The 26,035-nt window shown below is 41.6% G+C and overlaps 2 protein-coding genes across 3 annotated transcripts; both read left to right on the top strand.

Moving 5' to 3' along the window:
* The first annotated feature begins 4,072 nt into the window (after positions 1-4,072).
* Positions 4,073-19,156, top strand: LOC139306723 (histone-arginine methyltransferase CARM1-like). Of its 2 annotated transcripts, none has more exons than XM_070930674.1 (15): positions 4,073-4,174; positions 5,424-5,550; positions 6,917-7,042; positions 7,162-7,337; positions 7,441-7,545; positions 8,807-8,917; positions 10,684-10,861; positions 11,638-11,728; positions 14,449-14,530; positions 14,998-15,083; positions 15,757-15,846; positions 16,087-16,224; positions 16,416-16,505; positions 17,334-17,423; positions 18,638-19,156. In XM_070930674.1, exons 1-14 carry the CDS (start codon positions 4,073-4,075, stop codon positions 17,356-17,358), a joined length of 1,527 nt encoding a protein of 508 aa, XP_070786775.1. In that variant the 3' UTR covers positions 17,359-17,423; positions 18,638-19,156. The 2 variants fall into 2 exon arrangements, with proteins under 2 accessions (XP_070786775.1, XP_070786776.1); XM_070930675.1 differs by having other exon boundaries at positions 17,334-17,440.
* Positions 19,157-19,500: 344 nt separating this feature from the next.
* Positions 19,501-25,088, top strand: cnot9 (CCR4-NOT transcription complex subunit 9). The gene is made up of 8 exons (XM_070930882.1): positions 19,501-19,631; positions 20,138-20,317; positions 20,427-20,542; positions 20,752-20,861; positions 22,439-22,548; positions 22,778-22,876; positions 22,965-23,056; positions 23,998-25,088. The coding sequence occupies exons 1-8, from the start codon at positions 19,614-19,616 to the stop codon at positions 24,164-24,166; spliced, it is 894 nt and encodes a 297-aa protein (XP_070786983.1). The 5' UTR covers positions 19,501-19,613; the 3' UTR covers positions 24,167-25,088.
* The last annotated feature ends 947 nt before the right edge of the window (positions 25,089-26,035 follow it).

Genomic DNA, 26,035 nt, shown 5'->3' with positions numbered 1-26,035 from the left:
TTACAGAACCTGGATATCAAAGCGGTACATTGTCATTTATATTACACTTGTCAAGGTGGGGGAGAACTCACCGTCGTTAGCATTAGCTTGGAGTACACACCTCTCCAACGTCTCACACAACTAGAACTGATAACTGAATAGGTTTTGTACATATTTGCATACCTGTAGAGCAATGAAGAAAGGAGCACAGTTAGAAACGTGAACTGGTTGGTGGTGAACCATGGGCTGTGAGTGCTAAGCAGAGCTAGCGTACATTTAAGAATCAGAAATAATAATAGCAAAGTCACAAAAAACAAAATTCAAAAAGGCTCATCGAAGTTTCTCTGTTTCAGTTATCACACACAAATACACATGGAATGGGTGGGGTACATCAGAAAGGGAGATCCAGAGAATTCAAAGAAGCCAGAGCCCCCCGCAGCACCGAGCGCACCAACGGGGAGACACAACCGTGCAAAGGATACTCCACTCCTCAACCATAGGCACCAGCCATCCAATTCGGGGGACTAAAAAGGGAGAATATCCAGCTCCGTCAGTCAGAACAAGCAATTCATGGCAACTTCACTGAGCTTCTGAATGCTTTCCATGGTCTACAACAGCCTGCTCAGCCCCCAGTCATCCGTCCTACCCTAACAAAGTGTCTGGCCTGTCCAGCGCCTGGCTTGTCCTCAGGGCTGAACCCAACACCTGTTGTTAATCCCATCTCGCCAGCAGAGGAAGGTGAGTCTGAAGAGGAGGAATGGCATGACCCCCCACCATGGCCCAGCACAGATGAGGGCCAGAGTCAGCCAACTACTCAAACATATGTGATGCTAGGCATTTTTGGACAGGGTGATGAGTGTTACGTGTGCCCGTGCATGTGTAGTAATCCACACCACTTGCAGGCGTGTTTTTGTTGGCTTTCTCTCTTTCTCTCCCTGGTAATCTTCCTCCCCCTTCCCTGTTGATTCTTGTAGGAGCGGAACACCTGAATCTGATCGTCAATCACAGCCGGCAACACAGTCCTGGATACCTTTTCCCAGCATGAGTTATGCCGGCCTTACACCAAACGACTTTTCAAACAAAAATAATACAGTACGCAGACAAATTTCAAATGTTGGAATAAAATCATTTGCTGGGGTTGGGGCACGCACAGTTTTTAGTCTTGGCTCATGCAAATAGTGAAGTTAATTGATGTGAACATTGGCAACAACAAATGGATGCGCTCTCTCCAGCACCAAACAGGACGCAGCAAACCGGGTAGTTGCCAAAAAAACTCAAACACTGTCACACACACACCTGATAGATGGTGATTTAACAGTGTTATGAGTCGGTGTTTATTGCAGTGTGTATCTGATCCACCAACCAACACTTATTTTAGGGAGAAACCATCATTTTTTAAACGCAGCTAACCAATGGAGGCTGGTAGCGAATTGAGGCGACAAAATTCATTGTGTGAAGTTTGTACTGAAACACAGTTTATATTTATGGATTACAAAGCACTTTATCTTGTATTTCTAGAGTGATGTGTTTCTACGGACACTTTTACGGAATTTCTAATATGTTATATTTCTTTTGTGAGTTGGTCGTAATATTTTCCCTGGAGAGCGCAGGGAGCTTTAGTTCTTTTGTCACCACTACAGAAACACTAGGTAACTGTTACTGCTGTTAGTTATTGGTTTGATCAAAGGTTTAACAATGTGTGTATTCATTACTGACGGTGGCCAGGCTAATTTTCAGCTAATTGTATTGAGTTTATGCAATAACCCTAATATATGCATTATGTGAACTCTGAGACAACATTTTATCTGTCACTCACTGCTGAAAGTAGCAGAGCACAGTAAAAAAAAAAAATACATATATATATTTTTATATATATATATAAACTGAGTTTTATAGTGAAACCAGCATTACTGGTCATAATCCTAGACTGGAAATACAGAATACAAGATCCCCAGTCTTTGCAAAATCTTATAGTTCTGTGACTAAAACTCTTTAGATGTGGAAGGGTGTCAGTCTTTTCAAAGTCTTCTAGTGTATGGTAGGTATTAGAGTGTTGGGTTTTTGTTACTTAATTTTGGGTTGGAGATTACCGGTAGTCCAGTTTTCAGGTTTTGTTTGGTTTGGTTCTCTTTTGAGCTGGGTGCGACGGCCCATTGCGTGGCTGGCAGGTGTCTTTCCCATCTTTTCTTCTTTTTGGCTGGGATCTCCAACCCCTTTTGTTTTCTTTCTCTTAAACATTGAGTACAATTCTGTTAAATGAAATAAAGTTTGTCATTCTTTATCATTTTTACTGGTCTTGGCGTCCTGGTCTCTAGAACCAAACTGATTTAGAGTGAGCAATGAGTGAGCTCCAGATGATGAAGGTTCAAGCCAAAGCTCTAACTGCCCCCTCTATGAACACATCAGGGGCACAGACAACATCTCAGAGAGCCTGCTGCCCTCTACGGTTACACCCAATGGCACCTTGGACATCCTAGCGCCCTGGCTTCAGGCCTCCTCCGGGTGGGTGGCCGATTACGGCGGGCAGAGGAACTGGAGCTCACTACAGTGCACCCCATCGTCCTGGACCCCAGTCGTCCAGCAACCAAATTACTCGTCCAGGATTTTGACAGCCGTCTGTGTCATCCTGGTCCGGAGAGAGTGTTTGCTGAAATCCGTCGGTCATTCTGGATTCTCAGAGGTCGAGAAGCTGTCCGCCGCTTCCAGCATACATGCACTGAATGCTGTTTATGGAAGGCTAGACCAGTGGTCCCCAAGATGGCGGATTTAAGACTGGAAAAAAAACCCTCTTCTTTTTACGTGTGCGTCTATGACTAAAGTAAGTGGGATGCAAAGAGTAGTTTTTGTAGGTTATGGCAATAATGTTATATCACTCTTAGCTGTGAATTTAGTTAGCTAATTGGCCAATAGATAGCTAATTATATTTTTACATTATATCTTGACGTAACTGTCATTCACCTTGTATTATAGCTTTCCGTTCACCTTAAGCAACGCCTTCATGCATGTTTGTGGCTTTTCTGGAGAAGAATGTATGTAGAATGTAGGCAGCCACAGTATAGTGCATGTGGACGTAGCTTGTGATAACTCGGTGGCAGGTGTCCATGGTATGAAGTGGTCGCATATTAAGCCCAGTAGAGGGTAGCAAACACCACACAATCATGGTAGCTTGAGGCAAAGTTGTTGTAGAGCTGAATGAGAGTCGCGAAACTTCTATTGAGTAGTAGATAGTTGCCGTTTAGTCTGTTAATGGTTGCCATTACCAGTGAATTATTTAATCATTAACATTTCTCAGTTTCAGTTACCACACACTAATACACACAGTTTGTATTCTGCATATGTATCCAGTCTTATTATTTCTGTCTACCAACATAGCTCTGTCTACTGTGCTGTGCTATTGGAAGTCTCTTTAATAAGTACTCAAAGAGAAAGTCAGCTGTCTAGGAATTGTGTTCTGACCGACACCCAGGATGAATGTCATTTCATTTTTCAATAATAGTCCTTTGCAAAACCTCATCTATAGGGGCCTTATCAGAAAGTGCTAAGATTGAGAGGTATACTTCTCATTGTTTTAAGTAGAGTTATATTTTTCTTCTTACTTCTGGAATTACTTAGAATAAGTACTAGGACAGTTATGTATTTGTGAAGTTATACATTGTCAGTATGCCACCAGCTTTCCTGTCCAGCCCAACCAATACAGATCTCCACTGGTCAACTAAATTGTCAGTTAGTGGTCGTAAGTTGGAATCTGTCGGACCATACATGTATTGGACATATCACTTGAATAAATCCCAAAGAAACAGGACAAGACCATCCATTAAAGCAACTGCGCAAATGTGAAAAGCTTAAAGTACTTTCAGCACAGCATTGTTGGTTTCAGTATGGCTGGAATCCAAAAGTTGTTTTCACAGGAACGCTGCAGATTTCTCAGTTTCTTCCAATGTGAACTTCTGTCCCCTACTTTTCTCTCTCTTTCCCCCATAATCTTTCCTCCATCTCCCCTCCCCTTTTACTCCATCCCCTCCTCTCCACCCCCCTTCCCTGTGCCCTCTCCTCCTCCTGTTTCCCAAAGAGCAGCTTCCTTTCACATTGAGGAATGGACGAGAGGAGTGAGGAGTCACTGACTTTCTCTGTCAGGGTCTTCACTCTGCAGGAGGAGGTGAGGGCTGAGGAGGAGCACATGGAGACACATGAGGAGGTAACGGTGGAGGCTGCAGTGGGCGCACTAATATATATACTGCTCTTTTAAACTGGGTTGTGACTTTACGAGATGCATTTTAAGTAAATAAACCTGGTTTGGGGTTTGAGTTTGAACTAATCAAACTCTGCTCCCATTTATGTAATGTATGCAGTTGTAATCTGTCCAGCTCTGAATCTAATCTGTTTAATGCAAATGGTTATGGAAGGTGCATAAAAGGTGCACACTCCAAAAAGAATAAGATAGCAAGACCATGCTGAGCCAAAGGCATCATATGCACTGTATATATGTGTACACTATATTTACAGTATATGCACTAAAGTGGTCTGATTATTCCTCGCTATTAGTTGGAAAATTCACCCACAGTGACGGATAATGTATAAATTTACATTTAACTTTGTGGAAGATATGCAATTATCTGCCTAAACCTGCTTTTCTCAGTAATCCAGTTTCTTGTGTGCAATACGACATTTGTCGAATGGAGATGTTGGGTTGCTTAAAGGACAGTTATATTCCTGGTTTACATATTGTAGACAAGATTCTGAGTTTCCATACATGTGTATTCAACCGTCAATCCCTGCGCTGGCTACCAGTGGCTGTTCAAATCCAATTGAAGACACTGGTACTTGCCTATCGGGCTGCAGGACATGGTGAAACCGTACACCCCAGCCCTACGCTCTGCTACGCTGGCCGTTTGGCGGCTTGCTCCTCCCTCACTACGAGGGGGGCCCCGCTACCACTCAACAAAATGACAACTGTTTGCTGTCCTGGCTGCGCAATGGTGAAACGAGCTCCCCATTGACTGTAGGACAGCGGAAACCGCACACATCTTCCATCGCAGACTGAAAACTCATCTGTTCAGATTGCACCATGGCCCATAAAAACAAAAAATTACTCCTTCTCGGTTTCTTATTGTTTCTAAATGTAGCACTTGAAGCAGTTAAGCATATTTGATGAAGTCGATGTACTTGCATGATTCTTGCAATTTTTGGGGTTGTATCCGCATACTTGATTGCACTTTCTGTAAGTCGCTTTGGATAAAAGCGTCGGCTCGGCCTCAGCCAATCACAGCCAGCTTGCTAGTCATACCTCAGGCTTTCTCCTCTTTGCCCAAATTGAGATTTTGGCAGACTGGGGTTAATATTAAAAGTAGCAATGCAAATTATACAAGCTCTGGTCAGGTGTAATTTGGTTGGATCTGAAACATTCTGGTGTGCGATGATATAATCCAGTGTGTTGTGTTCTGAAGGAGGTGCAGGTCAGGGAGGGGGTGAGCAGAGAGCAGCAGGTCAATGTGTGCAGACAGAAAGCAGAGCAGGAGCTCACTCTGCTCCTCACCACAGGAGTGGAGACTCAGGTGCTCACTGTGCAGGATGGTGAGAGCACACACACACACACACACACACACACACACGCCACGCTTGCTTATTTGGAGAATACCGGGGACAGAGGCTGTAGTAGTGGAAAAAGTGTGTGCCAAAAGTGCAGTGTTAAGATAAAGCTGGGGACCCAACCAGGAATGGAATGTTGGAGTCATGATGGACAACTGATCATTCATAAATTAACGTATATTTCACTCTTTTGTGTGTTGAAGTTAAACATCACAGCTTGTCAGAGGTTGAAGAAGTGTTTACAAGAAATGTATCTTATCTTAAGTAAAAGTACAAATACCAAAATGCCAAAATACTCAAACCTACAAAATGTATGTATTCAAAATGTACAAAAATATTATTAGTAAATTGTACGAAAGTATTTGAAACAAAAATGTTCATTATGAAGAATGGCCCCTTTCAGAGTGTAATTAACTCCTAAATACATTGTTGGGTAGTTCAGTCCATTACAGTGTACCATGACATGGTCATAAACATCCATCTTAACAAGTAATCATGTACGTATTTGTTACTTATTGAGTCCTGAATGCTATCTTAAAATAAGTGAGAAATACCTGTGTGTTTTTGATACGAACATTGCAGCACTACTAGATAAATGGTACTTGATTCAAGAAAATTAGTTAATTTGTAATTGTAAAAATACTTTTTGGAGTCAAAAATAGAAAAAAATGACTGTAGCAGAACATTCAACACACAAATACAGTATCTCAAAATTATACTTTTTGTACTAGTACTAATACAGTAGACTTACTTTCCACTGCTGCAGCAGTAACTGGGGTGTAATGAAACCTGTCCCAGTTTACCGATGGTATTTCCTACTGTGTCAGCTGTTCAAGAGCAATTTCCCACAAGTTAGTTACTCTGTGCAGTTTTCTCATACAATCACTCACAGTTGCAGTGTTTCTCGCCAAAACACAAGCATTTCCCTTCTCAAATAAATATTTGCAAAGCTGATTTTTAAAACTTGCATTGTATACATCCATGTTCGCTAGCTCGTCTTCTTCTTCTCTGCCTTTTGCTGGTGCTTTGCTATGTTTCCCATTCATTCACGTTACCACCATCTGTCGGTCAGTGCAATGGTGTTGCCGCTGGCGGGAATGTGTATGGCACTGCCTGCATGCTTGTGAATGTGTCTGTGAATCCTACAAGATACAACCAACCGTGTCATTAAAAAATGCTCTATAAAGCTTGTAGAACCTTTAACACAGATGCTGTAATAGTGTTAATGACACAACACAAAGACAAGACTAAAAAGCGTGGGTCGAAGTATATTAAGGGTGTCAAACTTCAAGTGTCATCTTAAAGTGTTCTTGTGTTTGTGTCTATGCGGTTTAAAACAATATGTTCTCAGCAAACGGAGCATCAGTGTTCCAGTTTACGGTTTCCAAGGAGACGGACTGCTGCCAGGTCGGAGGACAGTCCTTCCTGGTCACTGTTGGCAAGCTGAGTCTTCTGTTGCAGTTCAAAACTCCAACTGGTTTGTACAGTAAATGCTACAGCAAAAGTTCATAATGCTTATCATCCCGGGGTTTGGTTAGTGTGTCAGGAGTTCAAACATGTAGAACTCGGCAAACACCTTGTCCTCTGACTCTCCAGACATGAAGAACTTCCAGCAGTTGCTGAAGAGAGGGGATGATGAAGAGACAAGGACATGTTGCACAGAAAGAGATGAGAGTGAAAAGAAGGATGCAGATAGGGGCAAAACACCTTCTTTGAGACATCCCACTATGTTTGAATCAAGGACTGAAAATGCCCCTACACAGGGCTACCAGGTAAGCCACTCAATGAGTCTGACTTTACTGGTGCTAGGTATAAATAAATCAGTTTGAAAAATAATTGAATGCACAAATTGTTCGTTGTTGTACATGTGTGTAGTTCCACAGCTGTCTGTTCCAGCAGCAGAGCCTGCTTCAAGACTATCTGAGGATCGCCACCTACCAGAGAGCCATTTTAGCCAATGAGACCGACTTCAGAGACAAGGTGACAGCGCGAGTGCTCAAAAGCTCCTCAACATGCATGCCTATCGGTTGAGACAGTGGCTCGCTCCTGTTTATATTATAAAATGCTGCAAATATTATCCATGTTGCATATATAAATGGGTTGTATAACAAAATGTATGCTTGAAGTCCCTTTATGCTACACACACAAACAACACAAAGCAAAACATAACAAAAAACTATGCATTTTGTTGGAGTGAGGGGGAGTGATTCAATCAGCTCACAGCCTGGGGAAAGAGTCTGCTCTTGTGGTACGGCATCGGGTACTTCGCTTGCCAGATGGCAGCAGGGTGAACAGGCTGTGGCGGGTATTGTCTCTTAGTATCTGGGCAGTTTTAATCACCCCCTGCAGAGCCCTCCTGTCCTGGGCCGTGCACATTTCAAGCCAATTTGCAATGATTCCAGTCAGCATGCTCTCCGTTGCTCCTGAACAGAAGTACAGCTGTCTCTGAGCTTCCTTTATTGGCGTGGAGATGTGAGATGACCATGACAGGTTCTCTGCGATGCTGATTCCCAGGAACCTGAAACTGCTCACCTGTTCCACCTCAGCTCCACTGATGTAGACAGGAGTGTCTTTGGTTTCCTCCTGATATGAAGTCTCACCGCTATTTGCAATCTGGCGGATGGTGGTGGTGTAGGGTATTGTAGTCGTGGGTGTACAGCGTGGGGCTCAGGTGTTGAGCACTGGAATGGAGGAGGTGTGAACAGAGTGCTACGTCTGCCAATCAGTTTCATCGGGGAGATTGTGACGAATGCTGAACTGAAATCAACAAAGAGCATTCTGATGTAGGTGTCGTTATTTTCAAGATGTGTGAGGGCTGAGTGGAGGGCAGTGCCGATGGCTTACTCTGTGGATCTGTTGGTTCTGTGTGCAAACTGGTGGCGGACTCTCCTATGACAGTGAGATGTTGCGAAAATGCGAAATAGAGTAGTTGGTAGGTCACATGTTCTTAGTACAAGGCCAGAGATGTCCCAGCAGCCTCACTCATATTCACTCTCAGGGTGCTCCTGCTTTTGTTGCCTGTGATGGGCTGGATTGCACGCCACATGTTTTTGGTTTGTTGTCTCTAAAGAACATTTGGGGATTTTGGACATTGGAACAAAGTCCAGGGAGTGTATATGTATGTATGTATGTATATATTTTAACATATACATATAAAATACATATATTTTATGTATAACTTTCTAATTGTCAAGTTCACACCAGCCTAACCAGTTCTAATTTTCTCTTCCTGTCTCTGTAGGTGGTTCTGGATGTATGTTGTGGTTCTGGTATTCTGTCTTTCTTCGCAGTCCAGGCGGGAGCCACCAGAGTATATGCTGTTGAAGCCAACCCCATGGCCAAGTTTACCCAGGTCAGTAGATATGAATCCTCCATCCTCCTCCATCTTTGTAGTTATATTGTCAGCTTTAAATTTGTGTAGTTCTGTTGTACACAGGTTTTAAAACTGGTCTTGATCTCTGCAGAAATTAAAACAGTGTTTGAGTCTCTTTAACTAACCCCCAAGCAAGATTTGAATCTCCCGACTGTGAGCTCACATGCAGAGTTTGGAGATTAATGTGTGTGTGTTGGCCTTGATAGAGAGAAGAGAAACCACAGCAATGCACTAGATAGCACACACATACACATAGAGTACATACATCACATGCAGAGCATGGCATTCTGGGGAGTTAATGGGTTGCAGCAACATCTGGCATGTTCAGTAGGATAGGGGCTGCAGAGAGATGCTGAAGCACACAGTACTGGGCTTAGACCGATATATGGGCTTCATATCTGTCTTTTATTAAATATGAACATTAGCCTGGTGTCAGATTTACCTTCTCCACAGCAATCAGAAGGAAGCATTGTGAAATGCTTAACACACCACATCCAAAAAGGTGGCATATTATGAATGGATTCTAATACTTCTAGTTGTATTTTTCCAAGTTCTGAGATGTGTCTTTCCAAAAACAGTGTCCCTGTTATTTTGGATAATCCACAGTCCCTATACAAACTGCAGACAGTGTGTTTTGTCGCTTATCCAGAGCAACCACAACATTGTTTCTGGAAAGACATTTAATGTTGAGTTGAAATTTTTTCAATCCTATGGACACCACAAACTAAATTCCATTTACCTCCATTATATTGGGGTGGAGGCAGAAGTCTCAGAGACAGATATTATATCTAAACCTGGACAAATAGAACCAATACATGCAATCTGTATGGAGAGACACCACTAGAGGTAAATGAGGAAATACAGTACATATATAGTATATACTGTAAAATATATCCCATTGATTTGTTCCATAGACTTCAAGAAACATCCAAACTTAAATTTATTTTACGTACGCTGCTAATGGTGGCCAGATTATGGTTTTGAGAAAGCTGTAAACACAATATGCAGCCTGTACCAATTCATTAGTAACTTCTGAGTCTATTTTGGATGATTGAGCAACTACGTCACCATGCTTTGTTCTCAGCTGCAACAACAAAGGGTTTTGAATTGGCTACCACTTTGATTCCCGCCTCTGACTGGCTTTTCTCCATGGCAACGGCCAAGGATCTTGGGCCCTGTAGTATTTTGAGCCGTCCGCCCTGCCAAAATAATGACCAGAACATGATTTCTCAGAAATGAATTTGAAATCATTAAAATTGGCCACAATATAAACCTATAGGATTGCTACATTTTTTGGCAGACTCCTGTGTTTGTGTGTTAAGTGACATTGAGGATGTCATTGACAGACAAAATTGAAATGGGAAAAACACTTCCGGAACCAACGGCAGCTCTATAGTAGCAGCACGAATAGAAGAAAAAGTGGTGCATCCTCCTAAAGGAGCATCTTTGAGTCAACTCAAACATACATAGTCCTAAAATAGAAAGTCCACAGAAAGGGGGTGACAGATTTAAATTCTTATAACAGATTATAAAAGCTTTAAATCAGACTGTCACAATGTGTCTCAGAGGGTTTTCTATTTTAATACCCTTGAATTGAAGTAGTGGTAAAAACATAATTAAATTCCTCTCACAATGACCCAGTTTACTTTGGTTATTTTATCAAGATGTATACTTGAGGAAATTCAATTCTGATTGGGCTTACAGTGTGTTTTTAATGCAGTACATCTTTCCTGTCTCCTGTGCAGATCCTGGTCCAGAGTAATTGTCTGTCTGAGCGGATCAGGGTCCTAAAAGGGGAGGTGCAGGAGGTCAGCTGTCCTGACATGGTGGACGTCATTGTCTCTGAGCCAATGGGATACATGCTGCTCAATGATAGACTCATGGAGAGCTTCTTGCATGCCAGAAAATGGCTCAAACCCAATGGTATGTGTGGAGAAGCGTCAGGGATGCAGAGGAGGGCAAAACCTCAAACTGGTTTTAATGATGCAATGAGTAAATGAAATACTCAAATCATAACAAAGCTCTAAAGTTTGCATTGATGGTACTGATGTATTAGGAAAATTAAATCTATTCTGAATTTCATTTGGCAAGTAGGAGATAATAGTCTTCCCACATTTTTGTTTAACCACTCCATAACACTCCCCATGCTTACCCATCTTTACTTGGGACAAGTTTGTCTTGACTTGGGACTTGACTTAGGACTCACCTATCTTGACATGGGACTTGTTGGTATTGACATTGGACTTGCCTTACAGTTTACCCATCTTTACTTAGGACAAGCTTGTCTTGACTTGGGACTTGACTCAGGACTCACCTATCTTGACATGGGACTTGTTGGTATTGACTTGGGACTTGCCTTACAGTTTACCCATCTTTACTTGGGACTTGCTTTGGGACTTAACTTTCTTGACTTGGGACTTGGTGTTGGTATTAACGTGGGTTTTGACTTGGGACTTACATATCCTGAATTGCTATTGAATTACCTCAGACTTACCTCTGTTGACTTGGGACAGCTAATTTTCCCCAAGGCCTCCGAAGGGGTTTCTCCAGTCATTTACCTTGTCATTCTAAATGTCTGTCTGTGTCTGTGACTTTATTTCTATCTCTCATGTTGAGTGTTTGTCTCTCACTGTTAATTTAGCTCTCTGTCTTCCTCACTCTCTGTATCTCCATGTCATTCTCTCTCTCCCTCTCTCCAGGTCTGATGTTTCCCTCCTATGCTGATATTCATCTGGCTCCCTTCAGTGACGAGCAGCTCTACTTCGAGCACTACGCACAAGCTAGTTTCTGGTCTCTCTCACACACACAAGCATGCACAGGCGTAAATTCATGCATGAGGACGCAAACACACTGGCTCCCTTTCTTTCCCTTTCTGTCCGGCTCACACAGACACACACATGTTCCCAGTGCTTGACCTCAGTCAGGCATGTTTCCTGTTGGGCGTAAAACGCTTGGGTTCAGTCCAGTCCTGGCTCATACAGACTAACCAAAGGTTTGACTGATATGATCTTTGTAGGCCGATAAGTTAGGGTTCAAGCTGATATTTTGTACTAAAAGTGAATATATTTAAGATTTCCTGTCAGGAAATTTATTGCATTTCAATAATTGGTCAAACTTAGTTAAGGGAAGAGAAAGAATTTGAGAGAATGACAATATTGATCCCTTTGGTCAGTATGTACTATAATTCCATCTGGACAAAAAGAGATCATATCACTCCTTGTTTACACTAAAATAGACCTATTTTCAGATTGACAACCACCAAAAGCTGTGTCCAAAAGCAAACAAACAGATAAGCCACAAAACACCCAAGATAAGTTTCAGGAAAAGTCTGCTATGTCCAACTATATAATATTCTATGACTTTCTATAGCCAACTTACTTGACCTAAAAGGTTGTTGCTAATTATGCAGATGTACAGTCATGACAGGTAGTCCATGAACCACTCTGGTGTCATTGACATGACAGAGAAATCAGCACTTTCCTGTTGTGACATCTTGTTCCACAGTGCATGCGTTCCAGTACCAGTATGCCGTGCACATGAGTTTCCCTATAGCCCATGTTCAGAGCCAACACAGGCCTGGGGACTGGCTGTGTACGAACTCCAGTTATCACATCTGCATCTGAATTCAAACCAGGACCACCAGACAATGTGTGATAGGCAATGCATTGCATTGTATGTTAGACATATGTTACACAGCAACTGAACGTATTGTATGCAGTTAAGAAGGGGAGAGTGAAACACTGTGTGAGCAACCCTATAGAGATACTATTATCACTTTTACTTAAATGAAGAGAGTAAGAGAGGTAAAGAGCGTAGACAGTACATGTCTACATTCAGAGGAGGTCTGGGCCGCATATGGCCACATTCTTTTAGCAGTGCGTACGTGAATGTGTCCTGGGCCACATTGACGGACCACCCTCCTCTGTGTCAGCAGAAGTACGTACTCATTTGCTCATTAAAGTGCGAAACAACAACGAGAAACCACAACAACAGGCAAATGGATTCTCGTGGATATAGCACACATAAAACACGTTGATGTCCTCTGGCTGCTCTGCTTCAGCTTTCGGCAATTTACGGAGTTTCCTGATCGACAGATAGCCTTCGAAAACATGACCCATTTTCACCCAGTGAGGCCTGGCCCCCCTGAAAGACTCAATTCATCAAATTCAGGTTAAAAACAGCAACGCATTTGGTGTTTGCAAACAGAAATGATGTACATGTTTATTTGCATATAGAGCAGGGAAGTGAGATCCGATCACAAGTGGTCACTGGAGACGCATGCAGAGACGCAAGTTAATGCGTCTCTACATGCACAAGTTAATGCCAGGTGTGAATTGACGTACTTGCAGCTGCCCATGTGATCGGATCACCCATGACACATGTTAATACCAGGTGTGAACAGTGTGTTTCATTAACAACCATTTAGAAATCAATCTATCAATACAATAAAGGTTTTGAAGGAGTTGATCTCTAATACAAATCTAAAATACAATAAAAAATTGAAATCTTATTTTTTTCACAAGATATTAATATTTTGTTTAAAATGGTGACAAAAATAAAGAGGAATCATGGTTCAGCAGAGTTCACACATTTGATACTGGACCCTATCACATGCAAACTGCAGTTAAGAGCCTCATTCAGGCTGGACAATACAAAACAGTGTCATCTGTAAAAGTGTATGTCACTATTTGATACAAACAGCTGTGGCACCTGGATGTAGATGTACAATGAACTTAGACAAGTATATCAAATGGTAATTAGATAATTAAATGTATTTATTTCACAAATGAGAACATGTATTCCGCTATATTCTATTATTGTATTGTATGTATTTCTAGGAACTTTATGCAAACAATACATCCTCTGTTGTGCAGTTTGTTTGTACAAAAGTGTATCGTACCAGCATGTGTGTGTGTGTGTGTGTGCGTGCATGCTGCCATGGTCTGTGCCCTTCACTGCTCCACCACTATGTGGAGGTCAGGCTCAGTCTGCCTTGAGGTATGAAGGTAAACTACTGATGTTGTTCACCAAAACAATTTTTAGCAGCGATTCAGCGGTAAAGACTCTATGAACTCATTTGTTTATACTAATTACAGCTGCAGCACTAAGGTTCCAAACTCTACGCTTTTTAATCCAAAATGACATGCCCTTCGCAGTTCTGCCTATCTCATATGAACCATCATGAAATATTTAACTCATTACTTGTTCTATTGTGGTGTGAACAATTGTTTCATTTCAGGTAGGGAACCCTAAAATCAAAGGAGTTCAGATCAATTGAAACAAACAGATATATCACGATAACAACAGATACAAACAGCATGTGATTTAATAACTTAACATACTGTAGAAAACTAAGCATCACTAGTTTGCACTGCGTCCTGTGTGCAGGGAGTCAGTTGGCATGCGATACAAACTTGTGCAAATGTGTCGAATAACGCAAATCCACTCATGAACTACCGGATGTGTCAGTCGGCTGACTATTTGTTCACTCTTTGCTTCTCTTTCTCCAGGCAGCAGAGAGGCTTCTACGGCGTTAACCTGAGTGCTCTTCACTGTGTTGCAGTGGATGAGTTTTTCAGGCAGCCCATAGTGGTACGTGTAGCAAAACTCCATTCACCGTATGTGTCAAAACAGTAACCTTGCCACAAGGCCAGTATGTTATGATCTCAAAGTAAAGAAATACATTGTAAGTGTGTGTAAAATAATGCAGAGGGCATCTAAAATATTTCCACCTCATTGTATTGGGTGGTTTGGTTCGGTTTAACAGGACAGTCACGAGTGTTCTTCATTTTGGCTTGCTGATTGGCTGATTGCAGAAAGAAGCATGTACAAGTGTTTGGCAGCCGTAGAACACTGCTGCCTGACAGCAGGCATTACCCAGGCAGGAAAAATCCTCTGCTAATCAATCGCCGTTATATTAGCACCTTTGGCTTTATCTGCCCTGAAAGAAAATGCCTCAAATCTAAGGGTGGCTAGAAGCCTTTTTAATATTATATTGTGATCTCTTTTAAATTTTATGTTTTCAACAGACACTTTATTTAATTTTATTCCTTTTTCAGGACACATTTGATGCGCAGATCCTGATGGCCAGGTCTGTCAAGCATTGCATCAACTTCATGGAGGCTAAAGAAGAAGACTTACACAGGTTAGATGCATGCATGGTAGATTATCAAGACTTCATTGGTAATGCTTTCTTTTAGATCTCTTGACATACCTGAGTACAGCAGATAGAAAAACCAACATAGCCAGACAATATAAAGGACGTACAGCATCAGAGACAGTCACAGACATCACTAAATCGATTTGAAGATGGAAGTTTATATTGTTTCATTTGGAGATGGTGGTGGAGGGCATTGGTCCATAATGTTCCATAGGTGTGCAACTGGGTTGTGATCTGGTGACTGTAAAGGCTGCAGCATTTGATTCACATCAGGTCCAATTCTGTGGCCGGTCCAGATGCGTTTTATTCACTGCGCAGTGGAGAGAGAGTTTACAGCAGTCATGAAATCTCCTCTGAAGATTGAAGCCATTCAGAGGAAGGTTTTATAACTTACCGCCTGCATGGTTGATTCACAAATGATTCAGTATTCTAAGCTGAGACACAACCCCAAAGATTTGAGGGGTTTAGAAAGACTGGTCTCTGCTGCAGCAGCAAATAGTGAAAGGAAAGGAGAAAACAAATATACCAAATAATATGTAATATTGATGCAAGCGATGATTTTAATGCTGGGACATATTTAGTTTTATGTCTAAAATAATTTGTCAAAATGCAGAAAAACCTACTGAGACAAGCAATACAACGTGTGTGTTTCTTCCAGAATGGAGATTCCCTTTGTGTTTACACTGCTGCAGTCTGGTCTGGTCCATGGACTTGCATTCTGGTTTGATGTGGCCTATTTGGGATCCAAGTAAGAAATTCACGACTCAATACAATTGACATATCGAAAATCATTATGGCATAAAGCAGCTTTTACATACCAACATACTGCAGTTGAGCAATTGAAAGTTAATACAAATATCATATTAGCTAGCTTTTGGGACACATTTTTTTTTTTTAACTTGTTCAGACTCAAACGAGGGCTCCCTCAACCTGAAACAATCACTTGACGTCAGTGTGAGAATGGCGTAATCTCTGTGTGTCTCTGCAGGTCAACAGTGTGGCTCTCCACAGCTCCCACCGAGCCTCTGACTCGCTGGTACCAGGTCAGATGTTTGCTTCAGACCCCGCTCTTTGCCAAGCTGGGACAAACTCTGTCTGGGACTGTCCTGCTGTCCGCTAACAACAGGTACACCCGTGCTTCCAACAAGCCTGGTCTGCCAAAGTAGAACTCAAAATCACTGAGTTGTACCACTGTCTTAGCTCTTCTATTGTTTGGCTCACAACAGTTCAACAGATCAATCAGCCAAGCCAGTGAAAGCTCTCATGGATGCTTGTTTTAACAAATACTCATGACCATTTACCCTTCCCTCATTCCAGGCAGAGCTATGACATCCACATCACAGCCACAGTCGACCAATCGGGCTTCAGATCTGGAAACATCCTGGACCTCAAAAACCCTTTCTTCAGGTTTTTTTTTTGACATATGTGAGATATATACAGGAAAATCTGTTTTATATTGAAAGTGAATATTTTGACCCCAGACTGAAACACAGTGTTTCTCTATAGTTCTTCTCTGAGCCTTCCTCTTTCCTGCTGCACTGAGCTTTTGTCCTATTCAGTCCAAAGTATCTACACAGTGTTACATTCCAAACATTTGTGTTTCTAAATGCAGTGCACTGAGAATAAAGCTAATAATCAACATTGGCCATGGTTGTAACCTAGTAGTAAGTCACATTTTTACCATTTACTCTCTTTAAATGTCACTTCAATAAAATGAAAGAAACAGACACCCAGAAATCTGTCTTAAAAGGCAGCCAATTTGATGGTCCAAAGCAGTATTTCCACCATATGGAGGCTCTTGTGTCACTTGTACAAGCAAAGTATCACAATCCAACTAATAGAGAACTCTAGCTTCGGGAAAAAGCTAAAAACTATTATTTCATTTTCAAGAAATATTCACTTTTCTTACGATCACAAGCAGAGCGCCGCAACAAACAGAGCTGAAACAGGAGTTCAGCTGGACTTAGTTCATCTCTGCTTGTGTCAGAGTCTGAGCTCACAGCTGACCCACAACATGCTACAAGTGTTCTCTCAAGCGGCTAACATCAAAGCTTTGTCTTCACATGTCTGTTTTCTTCACTGTGAATTGATGTGGTGAGGCTCGGGTTTGTGTTTCTGTGTCGAATCTGAAACCAGATTTGAATTTGAACTGTTCTAATCAGCTCCGGGTTGTTTTATGAAGCAGATTGGTTCATCTTATTCAGCTGAAATGAAACTGTGACACTCTGTGTGCAGGACACCATCTTGGTTCCACAGCTAGAGACCACTGGACCGTTGGTGACTTAGAGGTCCGGGGCAGGTGGCCTCTCTCCTCCAGGATGCAAGGTGAAGTATGCAAGGAGGTAAACCTTGAACTGTGGCATAGTAAGCATAAGCATAGAACAGCTTCCTGAAGGATCCACAAGAGGGCAGCAAGGGGCTGCCAAACTATCCATCTGGAATAATGATCCTGATAGAGAGTAATAACATCTACTGTGAAACAAGATCAGGTGTCACTAAAACTAAATAAATATATAGATGATGTAGAACATTATATATATCTTAAATAAGTCAAGAATGTTAAGGGGAATATGTTCCATTGGTTTCCCACTGTATAACGTAGATGGAGAGATGTACAGGTCATTATCAAGTTGAGACCCAACATAATCAGAGTAATAAGATAATAATGAGAATTTCTATAGTAATTTACTTACTTGCTACCTTTTCAAATCAAATGAAACATTGATTAATGATTAATTAGAATTGGATTTATATAGTACACTTTCTTAATTCAAGTCTATTGAATCATTTTATCTGTCGTCCAATCAAACTCCATCTCACAAGTCACAGTCTTTTTTTCTGTCTTACTGTTGACATTTTGCATTCTGTCAACCCTTTCATTTAAAGATGGCTGCAGACATGCAGCCAACGTACATTCAGTTCAAAGCAAAGTAAAGTAACAGCAGCCTCCATTGGCTGGCCATGGTTTTCAGTGTTGTGAGCTTGAGGTGGACGAAGCTCTTGCATCTTCCTTTTCTTTACTGCGTCTACATAGTGTCCAGAAAAGGTAGTGGGGCTCATGTGTTGGGCTAGAGCCAAACAGGTGGCCAATGAGAGCTGGAACTTGCTGTACAGTATGTCTTTTAATTGAAAAGAGGAGGCCACCCGAATTTAAAAACTGAAGGTAAACAGAACATTTGCCAAAGTAATCAGCTCCTTGTTTTAGTTTAACTGATTTTAAGCAGACACCTGTTTTAATATTTCTGATCATATGCATCTAGGCATCAGTCGATTTACCCCCTTATTATTCTACCCTGTACACCTTTTTGTATGATTCATTCTATTTTTTTTCTGTGGATGCTTTGCTGTATCTCTTACTGGTCTACCATGCACAAATAAGACTTATACAATAAAATTGGATTTTTTTTTACTTACTGTAGTACTATTAAAATTTCAATTTACATAAAATATGGATTATTATAATATTATTATTGTTATTATTGTCATGAATGTATCAATATATATATTTTTTTTACCTTCTCTCTCTGTCATCTCCAAAGGAACCTCATATGGAATCATCAGATGTCACATCCCCACACACCAGAACTTTGACCCACTTTTTGTATTCTTCTTTTTCATTTTGTCATACATTTTGTCAACAAACATTGGAGCTGAAAATGTAATGCCTAAGTGTTGAATTTGCTATCCTAAGTCATATTTAAAGGTGACATGCATTTTGTATACACTTATTACAGATATTGTATCTGTGTAAACTATATTTATACACAGAAAACACAATTTGATAAAAAAAAACTTCATTACGCATTCTGTAACCAGCACTTTTCCCTGTGCATGTATCTAATCGCTTTAATTTGCTGTAATAAAATGTTCCCCTCACAAACTGTATGAATGGGATTAACATACATTTAGAAGCTTTGTGAAGGTATTATCTGTCAAGTGTTACTACACTGCCATGTACAAATATAAAATGATGTATTTACCGCTTGGGACAGAAAATCCTGTCAGTACTGTTACAACCACACACAGAAACATCAATACTCTTATAATAAAACTTTGAATGTGAAAACTCTCTCTTTATATTTGCACGCTTGCCTGCTGCACGACTATCCTGTCTTATCTTGAAACAAAGGTAAGACAAACACACGTTTTATTGTTTGATGATATTTTACAAGAAGAGCTAAAAAGCAGTTGCTGATGGGATTGTCTGAATTAGAACGCTCTACAAACACCTTTTTTTCCCTCAGCAAACAATGATTGGTTTACATTGTTGTTAATAGTTCAAAATTAGTTTCAAGCGGCCCTTCTGAGGTGCGCGTGTGAACCAATTGTGCTTTTATTTTGAAAATAGCAATCCGGAAGTATAGTTGTTGTAGCTAGCAGAACATGGAGACAAATGTAGCCTAATATCTGTGTTTCAGCAGACTAATTCTGTTTCAGCCAACTAAAAGGCTACATTTTTGAAACAGGTTTTTTTAAAGGTCTTACTGGATAAGTTAAATCCAAGCGCTGAACAGAATGTTGGCTACTGGCGCAGTAAGTAGATACCACTATTAACTTTCTAAATTAGCTAGCTAGCTTGAACTAAATTAGCTACATGTCTACAGGTCACCCTATCGTACTCCTTTTCAGCTAACGTTAATTTCATAGCTGAGATAGCTAGACAGCTATGTCACAGTGGTTAATTCACTTGAGGTAGGGTTACAAGTCACCAAGACTACTTGCATAATATTAAGTAGCTTTACTAACGTTATACCATTTCATTTGTTTATAGTCGCTGCACAAAAATATAACGTTAAGCTAGTCGGAGGTCAGTTTAGAAATTGTCAATTTTTTCCAGTCGTATGCAGAGTTGGTCTTTAAAGTGATGGCTCTAATACAGAAATACCTCTCTGGGCCATTCTTAAATTCGGCCTGCATCCAGTACACGTTGGAATAGGTTTACAATGCTTATCCACCTCCTGACTTCATGTTGACTATAACTTACCATACAATGAAAGTTAGGAGTGTGCCAGCTGCTACATGCTCCATCTTGCTTTCAGGCTGTCACCACAGCACTGGCACAAGTGGACAGAGAAAAGATCTACCAGTGGATCAACGAGCTGTCCAGTCCAGAGACCAGGGAGAATGCCCTCCTGGAGCTCAGCAAGAAGAGGGAGTCTGTCCCTGACCTGGCTCCCATGCTGTGGCACTCCTGCGGCACCATAGCGGCCCTGCTGCAGGTGAGTTGGGGCAGTGTTTTCCACAGGGTAGGCAAAATGAACTAATTTGTAAAAACAAAGGACATGGCAATTTATGCTTTACCTGCATTTTCATCCCTGTCATTGCTAGGAAATCGTCAACATCTACCCTTCAATCAACCCCCCCACCCTGACAGCACACCAGTCCAACAGAGTATGTAACGCCCTTGCTCTCCTCCAGTGTGTGGCCTCCCATCCAGAGACAAGGTAACCGAATTTCACGTTCAGAACACACTGACCGTGTGTCAGTGTTCGCTCTGTCACTCACTGATAAGGACGTGGTAAATAATGACAGCATGGTTTTGAGGATCATGTTCCTGGGCAGAACTTGAAAATGCATTGGTCAGAAAACATGCAGTACTGAAGTCAGCCATTCATCAAAAACAAATGCCAAAACGTTTTTTTTTTCTTGCCAGGTCAGCTTTCTTGGCTGCACACATCCCACTCTTCCTCTACCCGTTCTTACATACAGTGAGCAAGACGCGGCCATTTGAGTACCTCCGCCTCACCAGCTTAGGAGTCATAGGTAAGAAGTCTTCATTCCATCGATCACTCATCAGTTGAAGTCAACGTTACAGAACTCATGAATATTGCACCTACTCTGTTCAGTTCTGACAAATGCAGTAGCAGTTCCCATTATGTTGTGGGCCTCTGGACAGGAAGCCCAGACACACAGTCCATATAAGCTCTCATAAGCAAGCATATACACTATATTGCCAAAAGTATTCACTCACCCATCCAAATAATTGAAATCAGGTGTTCCAATCACTTCCATGGCCACAGGTGTATAAAATCATGCACCAAGGCATGCAGACTGATTCTACAAACATTTGTGAAAGAATGGGTCGCTCTCAGGAGCTCAGTGAATTCCAGCGTGGTACTGTGATAGGATGCCACCTGTGCAACAAGTCCAGTCGTGAAATTTCCTCGCTCCTAAATATTCCACAGTCAACTGTCAGTGGTATTATAACAAAGTGGAAGCGATTGGGAACGACAGCAACTCAGCCACGAAGTGTAGGCCACGTAAAATGACAGAGTGGGGTCAGCGGATGCTGAGGCGCATAGTACGCAGAGGTTGCCAACTTTCTGCAGAGTCAATCGCTACAGACCTCCAAACTTCATGTGGCCTTCAGATTAGCTCAAGAACAGTGCGTAGAGAGCTTCATGGAATGGGTTTCCATGGCCGAGCAGCTGCATCCAAGCCATACATCACCAAGTGCAATGCAAAGTGATGCAGTGGGGTACAGCACGCCGCCACTGGACTCTAGAGCAGTGGAGACGCGTTCTCTGGAGTGTTTGGGTTTGAGAAAAACACCATAAACTAACTCGCTGTTGAGCGTCTACAACAGAACATGTATTATTAAGATAAACGACAACTATGACAATGTTGGATTAAGTCACAAGTTAAGTATAAGTAATATTGTAATAAGTACAATACTGATGACAAAGAAACATCATTGGATTATTTTAATTATGTTACATTTATTTGAAATTAGTGTTTGCAGGGGTGATATAGGAATATTATACAGGACGCAAAATCATTAACTAAGAAAACGCTTTCTTACAAAAGGCTCTATGAGTCAGTACTTGTGCATAGCATTTCCCATTAGCATAGATGTTTAATGCTCCTGTCCAATAATACAGTATAACTCTTCCCCTGCTAATGACTCATTTCACTTAGAGTCTTGTTGTTTTTTATGCGCACGTTTGTTGAATTTGTCAACATACAACCACAAAAGAGCCTTGAAAACAAAGCCTGAACTGAAAAGGGAAATATTGGCACTGAAACGCTCGTATTGGAAAAAGTTTTATTGGCACTGAAAAATAAAGCAGTGGTTTTCAGTTTCAATTCTCTGCCACCATTTTGGCGTGGAGGGGAGGGGGTAATGTGCATAACGCCACTGGTTTCCTCACCAGCACGTACTGTCTTGAAACTACAATCTCATCCCAATATCTGATGACTGCACATTACAAATGTAACATTTTCATTTTATGTATTTACTGTGGGGCACAAACAGTAGAAATTATAAACTAAATGCATGTGTGCTTTGCATGCCTCGAAATTGTTTTGTCTCATTGGTTTATTGTGTTTACTTTGCCAAGGTGCTTTGGTGAAAACAGATGAGCAGGAGGTGATCAACTTCCTGTTGACCACAGAGATCATTCCCTTGTGCCTTCGCATCATGGAGTCTGGCAGCGAGCTGTCCAAAACGGTACTCTGACTGGACTTATTCTCATCAATGGGTTTGCTATGGGTTTCAGAGTGTAGATATTTAGGGCTAGCGGGAATTGGAGTCCCTGTAAAAACACATGGCTATATCACATCAACACACACTACATGCTGCGTGTTACATTTTCCTGTAGCATATTACTACTGTATGAATTGATGAAAAGCCAAGTCAGTAATAACCTGCTTCAACATGTGGTGTAATTGTTTTTTAGGTTGCAACCTTCATATTACAGAAGATTCTCCTGGATGACACAGGGTTGGCATACATCTGTCAAACATATGAGCGCTTCTCCCACGTTGCTATGATTCTTGTAAGTCACTCATATCTTAATTATTAACATGTAATGTATTCATGGGCAGTTTTCATTTTCGGTCTTACGGTCTGTTTCTCTGTTTCAGGGCAAGATGGTCCTGCAGCTCTCCAAAGAGCCCTCAGCCCGCCTACTGAAGCATGTAGTGCGCTGTTACTTACGCCTGTCTGACAACTCCAGGTACTTTTATCACTGAACAAGTAAATCCCAATCAGTTTTCTGTTTCTGTCCACACTTTAACTGTTCTTCTGATTGTTTGACCCTTTTTAATCATCTGGCAGTAAGAAGAAGCAGGGAAATATGGTCTGACTGACCAAAGTAGGGACGGGGGAAGGCTTTGTAGCTGCCAGAAATGCTTGTGTAGACAATGGTCCAGGATGTTGTGGACACGTTGGTGGAATTTAGGTAAAACAGTTCTGAGGTCTGTTTGTTTAAAATCGCAAGCTACAATAAAAATACCACCAGGTTGTTTTGTCATGTGACCGCTGATGACCTCATACAATTCCTGTAATGCATTTTTTTGAATTTGCGCCTGGTGGAATGTAAACAGCAGCCACAAAAACACTGGTGAACTCTCTGGGCAGATAGTGTGGTCGACATCTTAATATTAAGAACTCCACATCTGGGAGACACTGTCCATCCACTGCAAGTACGTTTGAGCACCAAGCATCATGTAAATGTAATTATAACACAGACCCCTCGTCTTACTGTGGTCTTATTGTGGTCTGTTGGCGTGGAACGCGGTCCGCCTGTCGAGTGAAATGGCTTGATCTGGGATGTTGTGACGAAGCCAGGTCTCTGTAAAGATGTCGGCATAACAGTCTCTGATTTCCCGTTCCATTTTATTTTCCTGCGACCGGATATTATCCCGGAGTAGGCTGGGTAGTGGAGTAGCGTTAGGTCCAAGCTGGGTTAGCTTAGCTTATCCCAGCTCGCTTCCCTCTCTCCCTGGGGCGATCGGACTGCTTGCGGTGGCATTTGGTCTGGCTGATCTGGTTGGATGATCGGAGGATGTTGACAAATATGATACATCGTCACATTACTGCAAAAATCCTGTAAAAATCCAGCATTGCGGATTTAGCAGTGCACCCATGTCTGACCTGTGTTTGTTTCTTGTGCAGGGCCAGAGAAGCTCTGCGGCAGTGCCTCCCTGACCAGCTCAAAGACACCACCTTCGCCCAGGTCCTGAAGGATGACACCACCACCAAGCGCTGGCTGGCCCAGCTGGTGAAGAACCTACAGGAGGGTCAGGTTACTGACCCCCGGGGCATCCCTCTCCCCCCACAGTGACTTATACCGCTCCTCACCGACCCTGAGGAACACCAGCCAAGTACTGCCTGACAGACAAGCCTTCAATCATGGACACGCAGATGGCACTGTTTTTATGAAAGACTTTCAAAGGAAAGGCCCTAATTATTTTTGCGTTCAGATCTGCAAGCGAACAGCTCGAGCCTCTGCAATTGCCATGGATCCACAGTTTCAAATGCATTCACATTTGTTGCCTCGCCATGCGTTCTGCAGCTGAGTTACAGATCTACACTAAATTGTTATACAACGATAACAGCTTCAGCATGTTCATGCAGTAACACTGCCAGATACATTGCCATAACTAAATATATTAGCTAATAAACCGGAGTTGTGTGACGCCGTCTGTATCACCTGTAGAGGTGTGTTACTGATAAGCTATCTTAATTGCAGAAAGTTAAAGTTAAGTTAAAATCAATTTAGAACCGTGTGTGTGATTTGTGCCCTGTGCTCTCACAATAATCACATCACAGGGTGCTGGCTCTGTTTTGAACAGACTACCAGCATGGTTGTCCCGATGAACATTTCTCAATAGGTGTATAACATTTAGAATTTAAAGGGTAATGTTGGGCAGATTAGGAGGCTTTGGGGTTTTATTTCCATTTGTGCCGAAAAAGAGCTTAAATTCTGGTGGGTTGTGAAACTTACAATATAGCAGCCCTTCAAGGCGGGAGCCAAAGCTCAATGAATTGTTTGTGTGCAATAAGCCTGCGTGTTATGAAATCTGTATGACTCTTACTGTTAATGTTACAGTAAATTAATTAATAAATACATTGTCCAAAAGCCTAGATATAAAATATTTTTGCTGACGAAATGTGAGTGTACCTTAATGGTGTGGCGTAGATCCACTGCGGGCTCATGCGTTTTAACTTCATGGCTGATATTTATATCACACTTCACATGAGTTGCAATGTGATTGAGAGAGAAAAATGTATATTTGATTAGCCTATTAGTTTTATTACATTATTATTTGCCATTGTGCATCAAGCTCCAAAAACACTGGGTCTTACATTTCCCACAATGCAACGTGACAGTGTATTTTGTTAGATTGTCCCCTGCCATGGTAAACGCCCACATCTCGGAAACTCCTCGCCGCAAGTTTGTAACGCAGGCTTTCTTTTAAAACTCTATGCTGGGATAACCCTCATGACATCACCGTGACATCATCAGGAGTATTTTCTCAGACTTGACAGGGCTCCTTTAGAGCATCAGAAGACTGTTCTCACAGTAACCCCTGTGCCCATGTGTACAACTGGTGGAGTGCCTCTCTGTTGTTTTTTTTTATTAGGCTGTACAAATATGCCAACACACATTGTACATAGATTAAACATTACAGATGCTACCTTCAAGTCACCCTAAACTGTCTGTAAAAATGGGGCTCTGCATTCATTGAAATCATCAGCTGAAATGCATAGACTTTAATTTTTTCCAGCTGATTCAAGGACCTCTTCTGTGGAAGAAATTATCTATCAGGGACATTATGTAATAGCTTTCAGTGTCTGAAAGTGTCAAAGCAATCGTGTTTCTGCTCTCATTTATTCTGTTTTTTCCTTGACTTTGTTTTGGTCTAATTCATTAACCATTCAACAAACTAAGCGCTGTGATGATGTCTGGTGTGAATGACCTCAGGTCATCTGTTGTAGAGGTTGCTGCTGGGTACTGTAGTTATTTTCTTTCCTCAGAGGAGGTCTTTGTGAGGGAGCCCCTCCATTTTAGTCTTGGCTCAACGTGTGTAATTTGAGCTGGGAAGCTGAGCTGAAGCTGTGAATTATTAATGCCTCAGAACCTGAGCAGGGAGCACAGATGAAGACCACAGAGAGAATCTTAATATTCAAAACTTACAAACTTATGTGT

Source organism: Enoplosus armatus, chromosome 24, assembly GCF_043641665.1.
Source record: "Enoplosus armatus isolate fEnoArm2 chromosome 24, fEnoArm2.hap1, whole genome shotgun sequence".
Classification (NCBI taxonomy): domain Eukaryota; kingdom Metazoa; phylum Chordata; class Actinopteri; order Centrarchiformes; family Enoplosidae; genus Enoplosus; species Enoplosus armatus.
Note: the sequence above shows the minus strand (reverse complement) of the source record. Positions and strands in the feature narration are given on the sequence as shown.